This window comes from Ornithodoros turicata, chromosome 3 (assembly GCF_037126465.1).
Source record: "Ornithodoros turicata isolate Travis chromosome 3, ASM3712646v1, whole genome shotgun sequence".
Taxonomy (NCBI): domain Eukaryota; kingdom Metazoa; phylum Arthropoda; class Arachnida; order Ixodida; family Argasidae; genus Ornithodoros; species Ornithodoros turicata.
In genome coordinates this window covers 56,676,122-56,690,728 of record NC_088203.1, presented here as the reverse complement: position 1 = coordinate 56,690,728, position 14,607 = coordinate 56,676,122, and the positions used below count along the sequence as shown (strand labels likewise).

Below are 14,607 nucleotides of genomic sequence, written 5' to 3'. Positions count from 1 at the left end.
TTTCGCATGGTTTGTTTGTAAGGCTGTAGAGACATGTTTATCTTCTGAATTTCTGTAGCTGTGGCTACAACCTAACAAGAATAACAACTAAAGTTTAATATTGGGATGTTTTCGCTCTCGTGCGCTTCTTCCCATTCGCAGGAAAATTACGCAAAAAATGTACACATAGGAGGCCGCTGAACTAGGGACTAGTTTGCATGTCTGTCGCGAGCTGGCTCTGCAAAAAACTCCAGCGCAACAGGCCTACATCCATGCTGCAGGTGCCTAGGTTTCTGTAGCACGGCTTGATCCCGGCTCGTCTGCTTTCATGACCGAATGTGTTATCATAGAACTGCGAGGATGCTGCTGAGTATCTGTTCGCAATGCTCTCTATACATACGCTGCTTGCACCAGAGCCAACCGCAAACCGCAATAACAGGCAGAAATTTCACTTTATGTTCTGTTGCTTGACATAAGCCCAAGGAACTCAATACAATGACCCCTGCTCCCCCGCACATACTTGACACTGACGGCGGCGTGACGGTCCGATGGGCAATTATAGCAGCCTACTACGACACTTATCAAAATTGAAATCGAAACAATTGTTTATCGCCCACTGACTCATTTAGGCACTCCAAAGGCCGAACAGCATTAGACATGAGATGTAGCTTTGTACCATAATGTTTATGAGCAGCATTTCTTGCAATTATCTGCCTATAGAATAACATTTTTTAATGGATGACCAGCACATATGGCGCTGTTTTGAAACCTTAATGCATGTAATGACTTAAACTCACACTATTTCGTACGTTGCTTGGGCAAAGAAAGTCTCCTTTCCTCAAAATGTCTTGCGCGCTGCTCGCGGTAAAATATCTTCTCGTGCCGTCCTTTATGAGACAGTTGATGTTCTGAGGCTGGAACATATAGAAAGGTTGATTTTGTCTCTCCCGATGACGCACCCTTGGAGGTCACTGGGGAGGTGTGTTAGCTTAGCTCAATTGGTAGAGCCCTGGACCGGCAATCCAGAATATGTAGGTTTGAGTCCTCCAGCTGGCTAACCTTTTCAGTAACTTCCATCTTTCGTCCTTCCCAAGCAGCACGCCAATATTGGACCCATATGGGTTGCCAAGATTGCCAATATTGGCCCAATGTGGGCTGCCAATATTGGACCAATTGGGGAGTGCAACCAGGCTCCATATTGGCAAGCCCATTTTGCGCCAATATTGCCAATATTTCTGTGATAACACCAACGGGGAGTCCGTGTACAAATAAAGCATTGTCCTAAATAATATTCACCACTGATAATACTTTCATCTGATTTTTGCTTTTTTATTTCTGCGGATCTAATTCATCCACGTTGCACATGACTGAGAAAAAAAAACAGAAAAAAAACACGGTATCGCCCAAAAAGAACGAAGAACTACGCCCGCCTTGCCGAAGGCCACAAGCAGTCCCATGGAACTGCCAATGCCAAAGATCCCTCAGAAGCCTTCATTGGGATCGCAATATTCTGCGAACTACAAAGTTCCAACCCGCTCCGAGACTACAAAGGAGCGAAACACTTTCGTGACGGTGACGGACATACGCCAGAGCAACTCACACTGCTTGCAGTAACTTGAAAGCACCTACTTTTACAGAAGAGCCATCCCTTCCTATCAGACATTGTGTTTTTTACTTCACCTGCCGAAATTCCGTTATCATTACATTTTAGCCCTATGAAACGTCCGTTCGAGCTGTCGCGCATGCGCATTAGCTGTAGGACGCGTGATTTCGCTCAAACAACCCGATCGCTCTCAGTCGGCTCGACCGATTGGCATTGGCATCGCGAAGGAACATCTATTTCCAGACGTGGAATGTTGAGTTGTCGAATTCTAGCGAACCTCGCATTCGGATTGCCAAGTACGTTGATTGTTTCGAACAATATGTATCATCTGCGGGAAGTTGTTGGATGTAACGATGTCCTGAATTGGGTATTTCACACGGTTCAACGTTCAATCTTGCCGTGCTGCTTGGACATTTGTGCAACACGGGTACGTACCATTTTCTGTATTTTGAGTCAATATGGGGTGTACGCGGGTAATATGGGGCCCATATCGCCATGATTTTCCCAATATTGGCTCAAAGGGTTCTACGTCAAAACCGCGAGTCAAAAATCGCGACACGTCAACATCGCGACAAGTCAATATCGCGATGCATCAAAATCGCTACACGTCAAAATCGCGAGATGTCAAAATCGCGATACGTGAACATCGCGACACGTCAGAATCGTGACACGCGGCAGTGTATGGGCAGCTGGGACATCTGAGTTTTTTCTTGTGTTTTTCTTTACTCTTTCTTGTCTTTCTAGTGCATCCTGGGCCATAAATGTGATTTAATTACATCTCTCTTCTCCGTCATGCAGCCTGTGAGGATAGTGCCTCCTTGGCAAACTTCTCTCGGTGGGATTATGTAAATCCCCGAATTATTATTAGCATGTAATTACCTCCCTGTTGGGCGATGTGCTGCCCGTCGGGAGGTAAAGACAGGCTTTTTTCTTCCGGAATTATTTTTCGCAGTGCCCTCCAAGGTCGCGAACTTCAGTTTCCGCGAATTTGCGACCTCTTCGTTAAGAGGTCCGGTCCAAATCACCGCGCGAGCAGCTTCCACGCAAAAAAGAAAAAAAAAAAAGAAGAAATGAACAATTTTCAAAAATCAAAAAGAATAAGAAAGTCAAAATCGTTTGACGTGTCGCGATATTAACGTATCGCGATTTTGACATCTCGCGATTTTGACGTGTCGCGATATTGACTTGCCGCGATTGTGACTTGTCGCGATATTGACGTGTCGCGATTTTTGACTCGTGGTGTTGACGGTCGCGATTTTTGACTCGCGAATTTGACGGGACACCGGCTCAAAGTGGGCAATATGGGGCCCATATTGCCCATTTTCAGCCAATATGGGGGAAATCTTGGCGAAACCGGTCCCATATTGGACCCGTATCGCCAATGACCAGCCAATATGGGCCCAATATTGTGTGCTGCTTGGGTTTATGGTTTACCGTGTATGGGGAATATCGTAAAACTGTAAAACCCTTTAATGTCAACACCCAAATTTTTCGAGAATGGGGCACAGGGCATATAACAACTGCCACAAAATTTCGCGAATGCTGGATGCTGAACGTTGTCTCTTAATAATCGGTTGCCTGAAAGTGCGCCTATCGCAATTAGAAATAAAGCTGCATTACAGATTCTTCCGGTGCAAAGTTCTTCAAATGTTTCCGAGTATCCTAAACAACCAACTGATTCGAGCATAGTTTTAGAGGGGTCAGTTCTCTCTGGCGGCTTCCGCGTGCGCTTAAAATTCGCGAAACTTTAGAGCTCCTGAACAATAAGGCTTTGACAGAGCACATTCCGTGATTCTACTACAAGTGTTTTCATTCCGCAGTCGGTTCCAGCACGTGGCTGCCACTCTTACAAAAGTATGCGTCACCAGGCTACACAGAACAGGACGATATTTCAGTGAGCACCACCGCACTACAGTACGCATCACAAGTATCCCAACTACTCGGTAACGTGATGTTGAATCAGCTGGTAGCCTGGGAAGTGGTCCGTCAACTCGGTCCCTTCGTGCACTACCAAATGTCAAACAAATTCGGTACCTCTTTCTATGGTAAATGTGAGGAGCGTATGAAGGACGTTGTGAGTGTCGGCTTTTTCTATTTTCTGGATCTGTTGCCGCGAAAGGCCCTTCTCCACGCGGTGCTACTAATCAGGGAAGTTAAGAACAACATCATGGAATGGGCAACAGCATCAACAGTCGTCATGGACAGGCCAGCGACACTGAAAACTCTCAGCAATTTTAAAATCCTGGTGGGATTTCCTGACTATTTGAATACCACATCTAACATGGAAGAGTTGTGGAACGAAATACCGGATGTCGGTGACCGCTTTCTGGCATTTTGGCTGCGGATGCACAAACGTTGGATTGAATGGCAGCTGAATCACCCCTTGTCGTACCTCTTCGATATTACAAACCTCAGGATTACTCGTGACTCTGACAGATCTATCTTAACTGTTCCAGCATCGATGCTGGACGGAATTTTCTTCGAATCCGGTGCGATAAATTCTATTAATTACGCTGGCATAGGTTATTCTCTTGGTACAGCACTGGCAAGCATTGTTGACAAAACAGCACCTGTCAATTGCCCCCATGAACATATAAATGACCTCGTCGGACTTCACGCAGCGCATAGTGCCTTTGAGCTTGCAAGTGCGCGTGAACCGGTAATCCTGCCACAACTAGAACTGTCTCCTCAGCGAATTTTCTTTGTGTCTGCGTGTTTGAAGACGTGTTCTGTGCGTACACGAGTCGATCTTCTACAGTCAGAAACATGCAACGGACTGGCTCGCAATTCACATGCCTTCGCATCGGCGTTCCAATGCAGAGAGGGCGCCAACATGAATCCTAGAAGGAAGTGTTATCTATTCTGAGTGCTTAAAAGCAGAACAATGTTACGTATTGCTTATGTTTTCGATATCACGTCCTCACCATAATATTCTCGTCACAGGTGGTTGAAAAGTACAGGTAAGTCCCCGGTCCCTTAAAGACGGAAAGGTACAGTCGCCTTCATACCGATCGATTCCCAAATCACTGTGTGTATTTCATTCCCCACTGATCCCTGGCCATAGCTGGGCGTACCCACTCATGAGGGGCGTCACGAGCGCCCTCACCCTCACCCTCACGCCCATGAGGTGAGGGTGAGTGAAGGGAAGCTATCGATGAGGCCTACCTTAAGTGCACTCATGAGGCCTTGCCCCTCATAAGCCCTTCCGTGAGTGCACTCATGAGCCCTTAAACCTCAGGAGGCCTACCATGAGTTCGCTCACATGAGGCCTTGAGGCCTCACCGATGAGGCTGTGAGGGGCATGATGCATTTGAGGCGTGACAGTAAACGATTTTAGCAATTTTGTTTAATTGTATTTAACTTCTGTAAGAACTCCTGTGTTTGGAATTTGAATTACTGTTTGGTACTCTGGTGCCAGTGGTTCAACCTCTCGAATATTGCAGTTTAAAGGGGCGTTGCACACCCATTTAGGGATATTGTTCAATTTCTGCAAGAAGCCCAACCGAGCAATGTCATTTGGATTACTGTTTACTGCTCTGGTGCCTGTGGTACAACCACTAGTACATTGCAGTTTAAAGGGGCATTGCACACCCATTTAGGGATTTTGTTCAACTTGAGCCAGAAGCCCAGCCGAGCAATGTAATTTGAATTACTGTTTACCGCTTTTTGTGCCACTGTCGCCGCCGACATACTGCACATTAAAAGGGCGGTGCACACGCTTTCATGAATTTTATTTAACTTCTACCAGAAGCAGAATACACTAATGTAATTTGGATTACTGTTTACCGCTTTGGTGCCACTGGTGTCACCGGCATATTGCAGATTAAAGGCTCCGTGCACACGCCTTGAGGAATTCTATTTAACTTCTGCCAGAAGCACAACAAACTGATGTAATTTTGATTACTGTTTACCGCTTTGGTGCCGCCGGTATCCCCGGCATACCTCAGATTAAGGGGTCGGTGCACATGCTCTGAGGAGTTCTATTTAAAGGGGCAATAAACATGTATACAAGCCACACTTTTTGAAAATGCATTGTTATAGGTTGCGACGGTGAAAGTTTTCAAAAAATTGTTGTCGAAAAAAAGTAAATAATGGCTCCAAACCGACTGAATATCCACTGCACTTTTTAGCCCCCATGCCACTCTGTGTGATGTCCTGGCGACAATAGCGGCACGTCATTTTGACGTCGCGCATCATCAGTCATTTAGAATACGGGACGTACGATGCGAACATGTTGTTGGATTTCGCGTTGGATGTCAAGGAGATGGTCGGTGTTCACAAGCTATTGCGTTAAAGTCTGCCAAAGTCTGAGGTTAACGTCTGCTGCAGTTTGCCACCGAGATACTTCAGACATCTTGACGAAGTTCTGGACACTCGAAACAATTGGCATCGACGACATGGAATCTCAGGCATTGAACGACCCGGTAGTGAACTACTTCGAGCAAACAGTGAGCAAGAGTAATGACTGATACGAAGTAGCATTACCGTGGAGGGACCACGTTAACCTCAATAAAAACAAAGAAGTGGCCATGAGACGGCTCCAGCAGCTGACGAGAAAATTACAGAAAGCACCGGTGTTGCTGGAAGCCTACGACGTAGCTATCCGACAATACTACGGAGACGACATGGCGGAGCTGGTGGGCGAAGACGTTCAGACGGAGCATTTCACTTATTACATGCCGCACCAGGCGGTTGTTCGTGAGGCAAGCAGAACGACGAAACTGCGGGTAGTGTGTGACGCGTCGTCACACACTCCAGGGTTATTGTCTCTCAACGACAATTTACAAAGCGGACCGAACTTAACAGCAGATCTCGTTGCTCTCCTACTTAACTTCAGGCAGCACAACGTTGCGCTTGTCGCAGACATGGAAAAGGCGTTCCTCCAGATTCAAGTGAAGGAGAGCGACAGAGACGCCCTGCGTTTTTTGTGGTACGATCGCATACCACGGCCTCAGGAGGACACGCCAAACATTGTCACATTCAGAATGAAGAGGGTCCCATTTGGGACTACTTGAAGTCCGTTTTTGTTGGCAGCTACGCTGCAGCACCACTTCGAGAACATGGCGCGTGGCAAGTTTCCAGGGTCTTCGAAGTTGTTTTCTGAAAGCATGTATGTAGACGACCTACTCACGGGGGCTGAAAATGAAGAAGCGGCGCTGAAGCTGTACGAAGATGCCAACGACATGATGACAGAAGCATCGATGAAGTTGCACAAGTGGGCTTCCAACAGCAAACTTCTTCGGGAACGTTTTGAGACAGATGCGGGGGACACAAAGCACCTCAGCTACGTTGCAGGAGTGCTGAAAGTACTGGGACTAGTGTGGAACCCTGTCGAAGACAAGTTGGGCTACACCGTAGACGACGTACCCAGCTACGATGAAGAAAAGCTACACACAAAGAGAACAATGTTGAAAGCAACGGCAAGTGTGTACGACCCGCTTGGATGGGTAGAACCGTTTCTTGTACGCGCCAAGCATCTTTTTCAGAAGCTATGAGTCATGGAGGTCGATTGGGACGACGTATTACGGATGGCATCCATACTGATTGGAAAAAGTGGTGTACGGAAGTTGACAAGCTGCGGAACATTCAAATTCCTCGCCGTTACACCGAAAGTCTCCCAAGCCAGAGTTGTTTCTTCACCTTACACATCTTTGCGGATGCAAGCCCCATCGCTTACGGAACTGTTGCGTACTTGAGTGGCACTGACGAGCATGATAATACCACTTCGACGATTCTCATCAGTAAATCCCGAATTGCTCCTGTCAAAACGTTAACATTGGCAAGACTGGAACTAATGGCGTGCGTGTTATCAGCGAGATTGTACACCTACTTGCAACGTCATCTGAAAGTCCGTCTAGAAGAAGTGGTCTTCTGGTCAGACTCGACGATCGGTATCCATTGGATCAACGGCGAGCCAAGCAGGTGGAAAACCTTCGTGCGAAACCGTGTGGAAGATATTCAACGACACACGGATGCTACTCAGTGGCGACATTGTTCCGGGAAGGAGAACCCGGCAGACTTAGTAACGAGAGGAGTATCCGCGACGAACCTGGTTTACAGTACCCTGTGGTGGAACGGGCCGGAGTGGATAAGGGAATCAAAGGAGAACTGGCCTCGAGGAAAAACGGATGGTGTGCAGTATCAGAGTAGTGAAGAGAAGGCCGTGAAGGAAACAGGGGTCATTCAGACGCAAGTCGCTGAAACGGCAGGCAACGCTTTGCTAGACGTAGAGTCGTATAGCAGTCTTCACCGACTCCTGAAAGCGACAGCCTGGATTCTGCGCTATGTGAGAAATTCGAGGCCAGGGAGAAGAACGTCGGGTCCCATCACCGTTACGGAATTAGCCGAGGCAGAGAAGCACTGGACAAAACACGTACAGGGACAATGTTTTGCGACAGAGATTAAGTGCACCCTGGAGAACCGGAAGCTACCAGCAAATCCTCCCCTACGCACAGTGACCCTGTTCATCGACAAGGAGGGCCTGCTCAGAATCAACGGCCGACTGCTGTTCAGTGGGAAAGGGTACGATGAACAGCATGCCATTGTTCTGCCGAAGACGCACCATCTGTCAACGTTAGTAGTGCGAGGATGTCACCGACAGGTGCTTCACAGTGGTGTGCGAGACACACTGGTCCAAGTAAGGGAAAGGCACTGAATCGTGGGTGCACGACAACTGATAAAGAAGCTCATCAAACAGTGCATCATCTGTCAGCGATTCCATTCAAGACGAGCGGAAGAAGCGGTACCACCACTACCAAAGAAACGAGTGACAGAGGCGTTACCTTTCGAAATCACCGGAATCGACTTCGGTGGGTCATTGTTAGTAAAAGGCAGGAGGAGTACCCACAAGTCGTACATCACGCTTTTTACATGCGGTGTAACTAGGGCAATTCACCTAGAGTATGTTGAAGATATGTCTACAGACACGTTTCTACGAGCATTCAGACGATTCGTCTCACGACGAGGAGTACCACGGATCATCTACACTGACAATGCTCTGACTTTCAAGCGGTCCAAGAAGCACCTGGAAGAACTTTGGAACGGAATTCGGAACCCCGCGGTGCAAGATCACTTCGCAGGTCAGAAGGTACAGTGGAAATTCATCGTGGAAAGAGCCCCTTGGTGGGGTGGGTTCTACGAGCGTCTGATGGGATCCACGAAGCTGGCGTTGAAGAAAACTATAGGAACAAAGTTTTTGTCTGCGGACGAGCTGACAACGTACCTGTGCGAAATAGAGGCAGTCTTGAACTCAAGGCCCCTAACCCACCTCTATGACGAACCTCAGGAGCCAGTGCCACTTTGCCCCGCTTACTTTCTCGCAGGAAGAGGACTGACCACGCTACCGAACTTAACGGGTCCGGAAGTAACTAACATAGCACACAATCAGCTGCGCAAATCGTGGTCGGATCGCCAAATGGTTTTGGCAGCATTCTGGAAAAGATGGTCCAAAGACTATCTTGCAGAGTTGAAAACAGGGCCGTCAACAAGAGGACGGAAAGCAACGATTGAGGAAAGAAAACTCGTTTTGCTGCAAGAGACTGCAAGATGGCAAGAGTCGAAAAGTGTTTCGTCGGAAGAGATGGGAAGGTCAGGTCGTGCATGCTGAAGCTTCCGAGCGGCATCACTTTCAAGAGACCAATTCAACTATTATACCCTGTCGAGTTAGGAGAATTAAAATGTCTACGTCATTTTGGGGGGAATGTGTTGGATTTCGCGTTGGATATCAAGGAACGAGGAGAAGGAAGACGCTATGAGGAAGACGAGGTTTGCTATAGGCACAATGCACGTGCCAGCGTTGTAACGTTTTGATTGGGCTTTCTACGTTGGGATATCTTGGGAGCAGGTTGGTTTAATTAAACTGCGTTGTTTCTGATCAACTGATCCTCTCATTTTTATCTTCACTTATCGCCGGTCTCTAACGAACGGAAATTGAGACAAACACATGTTGCATGGCACCAATGCAATAAGTGAGAAGGCAGTTGCTGAAGGAACGATCGTAATGGCGACCAACGGTACATAATCACTCCGAAATTAATAATATGATTAGAAATGTTACCGAAGTTGGATAACGTTCATTTTCAAGAAAGAAAGGCAAGCTGGACGAGACGTCGCAATCACCTACAAAACACAGAAGAGCATGATTCGCCGTGAAAATCAGTGCTTCAAGATTTTTTTTCCTTCGGCGCTGTTCGGATAATTGGAGTACATATCCATGAATTATTACCATCATGGATTATTATCACTATGGATCATTATCATTACGGATTTACGTTGTGCGTGTTTGTGGTGCGTCCGAAGGCGACGCTGAAAGCTACAAGCGCCAACCGCTAGTGCGCGGCGGCGCGTGAATTAAATCATTAAGTTTTTCGTTCCTCTGCCGCACGAGTCGTGTCGTCCTTCTGTAGCGATACGCTACAACTGGTGACCCGAACTGCAACCTTGTCCATAGCCCCCCTTGTGCACGCTCGTCAAACACGCGTATTTCACGACGATGACCGACCAAGACACCGGGGGCAGCGCCAACCCTACCTCACGACCCAGCGTCGGACACGTCGCTGTCCGCCTTCCTCCATTTTAGAACGCTAACTCCAACGTATGTAGGAAGAGAGTTGCCCCAGGACAGAAGTGAGGCAACTCCCTTCCTACATCTCTACCGGTTCGCTGGATTTCTACCTATCTAAACTCCAACGTATGGTTCTCCCAGGTCGATTGCCAGTTCCATCTCGCAGGAATCACCTCCCAAACTACCATGTACTATCACGTAGTTTGTTTTACCCCGGGACATCGCTGCCGAAGTAGCTGACATTCTTTGCGTGCCCACTCCACCTTCGCCGTATGATGCCTTAAAGTCCGCCATCATTTAACGAATAACAGCCTCCGAACAGCGACGACCCCAACAACTTTTGTCGGCCGAAGACCTTGGTGACAGACGGCCATCTCAGTTCCTGCGCCATATTCAAAACCGTTTAGGGGATCGTGCCCCTAATATTGACGAACCGCTGTTAAAGGAACTTTTCGAATTCCTCCAGATGCCGTTTGGATTGAAGAACGCCGCCCAAACGTTCCAGAGGTTTATCGATACGGTTTTGCGAGGACTTCCTTTCGCTTTCGCCTATATAGACGATATTCTTGTCGATAGCGAAGCTGAAGAACAGCATTTGGAGCACCTCAGACTACTACTTTTTGCCTGGTTGCAGGAGCACGGTATAGTCGTCAACGTGCAAAAATGCGAATTTGGTAAGGACTCTCTCGAATTCCTTGGGCACCACATCTCCGCCGCCCGAATATCCATCCCAGCAAACCATCAATATCCCACAGACCTCCCAAACTGGTCTCACACGTCACAGATGTCATGCGTATCCTCACAACGTCCGCTGTATATCCACCATGAGACGTCACAAATATCCCCCAGTGAATATTCTGTGGATATACTCTGAATATCACAACAATAACATTTCTTTACAAGCATTTCTTGTGTCGATAGCTGCCATTTCAAGCATTCTCAGAATGCGTGACGATTTCATTTTTTGCATAACAATGTTATAAACTATCCTTAAATAAATAACTTCCCACTTCAGACATGCACAGCAGAACAAATAAAAAAGCTCTCACAGAATAAGCTGCGAGTCAACATCGACTGTTGGTGTAACGTAGAATGCACGTTGTCTAATGTTGAGCAATGTTGTATGTAGATAGTTAGTGCTATCGCAGCAAATATTTGCGTGGGTTCTACATTGTGCCTTTAACATATTGTCAACCTCTATCACAAACGGAACAGTCGTTGCGTCTTTGCTCAACATACTGCGCACCCAATTTGTTCATGTGCCGTTCGCATGTAGAGGAAGGCCTGTTTGATGTGGTACTTATCTCACTCTTTCCTCATAATAATACCCTCATATTATACCCTGATAGCCATACCTTTTCTAATCATATTTGTAACGACTCATCACGTATCGCACCATAGTCAATAAACAAAAGAGAGAAAAAAAAACATATTTTACCCTTTCCATGGGAATTATAATGATAGTTCACGTATGTTGAAGGATATAACAAGAATGAAGTTCCCAACAAGCGCGAGCCGAAGCGTAACGACGTCTGCCTGATCGCCATCGACATTCTCCAACCGCCGTTTCAAACAGGCGAGGCGCGTCGTCGTAGCGGTTCGGTAGGATATGGCATGTTACACGGAAGGGTCTTTGGAACTTCAGCATCATGCGCATTTTGTACTGGAATCTCAGGAGCATCGAGGCAGTACTGGCCAGTACGCCGAACAACTACGTTGTGCGTTGTGACTGCCGTGGTGTTTGCGAGAGCTAGCGTTCCTTTGTTCTCCGGCTTTGGAGTTAAGGTGAGTTCGTTCTTCCTTTTGCCTCACTTAAGATTTGTGCGTTGTTGTTTTTTGAACAATCACATGTGGTAGAGGTGTGGAGCAATGACAGCTTTGAATCTGAGTAAACAGCTATAGTTTGCTTTACCTGCGGGGTCTGGTGCGTATCACTGACGAATTCGTGCGAATGGTGGAACTGTGTGAGATTGTGTGTGTACAGGTACAAAGTGCAAGTACATTTCTTCACATCTCTTTGATTCAGGTACTATTTTATAGGTCCCTGTGATGTCATGCATTGGGGATGATGAAAGCAATGGTGAAGCAAATCTATGAACTATGCGCAGCCTGCTAGTAGATAAGCTTGGCTCAGCTACAGTTGTCTTTCATAAAGGATAGCAGTTATGTTCTCACGTTTGACTGCACTGTTTTTCAAAGTTCCTTGTTTTTTGCGTGACCTCTAATCTTGCTTGAATGTCACATAGACGCGATGTGACTCTAGATTAATAAAACATGACTGTTTTACAGTATCCACACACACCCATGGATAACCTGACACATGTGTAAAGTTCCCGATATATCTTAAACACAGAAGAGCCAGGCAAGACGTCGGAAGACGTCGCTTGGGTCTGCCAGTGATTAGGCTGCTTCCGCATGTAACCATCTATACTCCGAAAGAAACTGCGGTAAGTCACTGTCTTGCATTTGTTCCCACTTTTTGCAGAGCGTCCGTTTCTTATGCCTATTTATGGCAGTGTTTGAGCTGCTATCCCAATAGATGGAATTAACTATGTCATTGGTTATCTTTCAGGGATAACGGTTCCGAAGTGGCGTAGCAATCACGTGATTATTATTATTATGACCACTATCGTCTTATTATGCGTCTTATCAGTGTCACCCTATATTGTTAATAATTAGCCTATTTATGTTGTAATATCACATTTTGTACTACTATTAGAAACAGCTGTTTCTACAGTGCATGTAACATCAGTGTAGTTGGTTTGTGTTCAATAAACAAGAGTTCGTTGATACAATGCTCTCTGTTGCAGAGTAGTATTTTCCGTCGAATAAGGAAAAATTGCAAAAAAGCAACAAAATACAATAATAATAATACGTCCTGTATATGTCCTCTATATGTCCAAATATCCCTGAGAGACATTCCTGGAACCTACCCTGGATCAGCAAATGCGGAAGAAATACGGGTCCTCTGTCTGTCCCAGAGACGTCAACGGGCTATTCAGCCTAGTCCCTGGGGTATCCCAAAATCCCAAGTGGGATATCGTGTGGACGTTTCTGAGACATATATGGTTTACTGGGATGCTTCCGAATAAAGTGCAGGCAGTCCAGGACTACCCTCGTCCTGATACCGTCAAGCAGCTATTCCGCTTCCTTGGACTGGTCAACTTCTACAGGCGTTTCCTCCCTGCGTGCGCAGTGCTTGTCCGCCCCCTCGAAGACCTACTCAAGAATGCCCCGTCCTCCGGTGCGGCGTCTCTGCAATGGTCCGACTCCGCGCAAGCTGCATTGGATGCCGTGAAGAATGCTCTCGCGTTAGAAAAAAAGCTCAGCTATCCTCGTCATGACGTCCCGACATCCCTCGTAGTGGACGCCTCGAATAATGCTCTTGGGGCATCCTTGCAACAGGAAGTCCACGGCACGCATGTGCCCCTCGCCTTTTCCAACAAGTTTGCTCGGGCCTAGACCAAATACAGCGCCTTCAGGAAGGAAGGCGGCGTTCAGGAAGGAAGGAAGGCGGCTTCTTGGCGGCGTACTGCGCCGTTCGCCATTTCCGCCATCTTTTGGAAGACCGAAACTTCATTACCTGGTCTGATCAGTGGCGTAGCCACGGGGGGGCTAGGGGGGGCTCGAGCCCCCCCTACCTGCCACGACGGACCCACGCAAATCGCGCAAATCCGAGGAGAAAATAATATATGGTGTGTGGGGGGGGGGGGGGGGCAGTGTGACGATCGAGAAAGTTCTTACAGTTCATGGCGTCTATCTAATCGGCACTCTTGAATGATTTTCAGAGTATCAGCTTTTCAAAATCCTTCCGATCTCGTGACACCGCCTCATTGGACATCACGTCGTATTGTGAACGCCCAAATCAATTACCCCATTTTGAGGTGCGCACAAGTATTGTGTGTTGTCGCACCCAGGATCAGCGGGGGGGGGGGGGAGTTTTCCTATCGAGCCCCCCCTACCTTAGCGGTCTGGCTACGCCACTGGGCCTGATCACAAGCCTCTTGTTTCTGCCTTCACTTCAGCCAGCCCGAATTACACTCCACGCGGGATCCGGGATCCGCCATTTAGCTTTCCTTAGTTTTAGTTTTCCACTGATTTTTTTCCTTCCATTTAGTTTTCGACTGACATCCGTCACCTATAAAGCAAGCCATCACGGCTCACACCAGCCGGCGGCATGACTGGAAAAAGCAGCTGCCACTAGTCCTACACAGTAAAACATTTTACACATTTATTTGCTCAAAAAAGGTGTATTCTTATAAAAACACCATTTTCTATTCCGCAAAGGGTGCAAGAAGAGCATTACTAAAGGTGTAATATCGACATACACCACGTTTGATCCAGTGTCGATAATTAAGGGTGTAAAGTGGGGTGTTCAAACAGGCGTTTATCGTCTAATACACCTTCTTTACACCCCATTTGAATTGGGAATATGGTGTTAACAATGGTGTTTTATTTCGTG

The 14,607-nt window shown here is 47.1% G+C and overlaps 4 protein-coding genes across 4 annotated transcripts in view; all 4 read left to right on the top strand.

Moving 5' to 3' along the window:
- Positions 1 to 4,472, top strand: part of LOC135387124 (neprilysin-3-like) — a 40,251-nt gene extending 35,779 nt beyond the window's left edge. The window contains exon 4 of the mRNA XM_064616501.1: positions 3,403 to 4,472. Coding sequence (XP_064472571.1) covers positions 3,403 to 4,448 — 1,046 coding nt within the window. The 3' untranslated portion in view covers positions 4,449 to 4,472. The remainder of the gene's footprint in view (positions 1 to 3,402) is intronic.
- Positions 4,473 to 6,111: 1,639 nt separating this feature from the next.
- Positions 6,112 to 6,597, top strand: LOC135389500 (uncharacterized). The gene has a single exon (XM_064619541.1). The coding sequence runs from the start codon at positions 6,112 to 6,114 to the stop codon at positions 6,595 to 6,597; it is 486 nt and encodes a 161-aa protein (XP_064475611.1).
- Positions 6,598 to 7,073: 476 nt separating this feature from the next.
- On the top strand, positions 7,074 to 8,237 carry LOC135389499 (uncharacterized). Its single transcript, XM_064619540.1, has one exon. The coding sequence runs from the start codon at positions 7,074 to 7,076 to the stop codon at positions 8,235 to 8,237; it is 1,164 nt and encodes a 387-aa protein (XP_064475610.1).
- Positions 8,238 to 8,495: 258 nt separating this feature from the next.
- Positions 8,496 to 9,188, top strand: LOC135389498 (uncharacterized). Its single transcript, XM_064619539.1, has one exon. The coding sequence runs from the start codon at positions 8,496 to 8,498 to the stop codon at positions 9,186 to 9,188; it is 693 nt and encodes a 230-aa protein (XP_064475609.1).
- Positions 9,189 to 14,607: the final 5,419 nt, after the last annotated feature.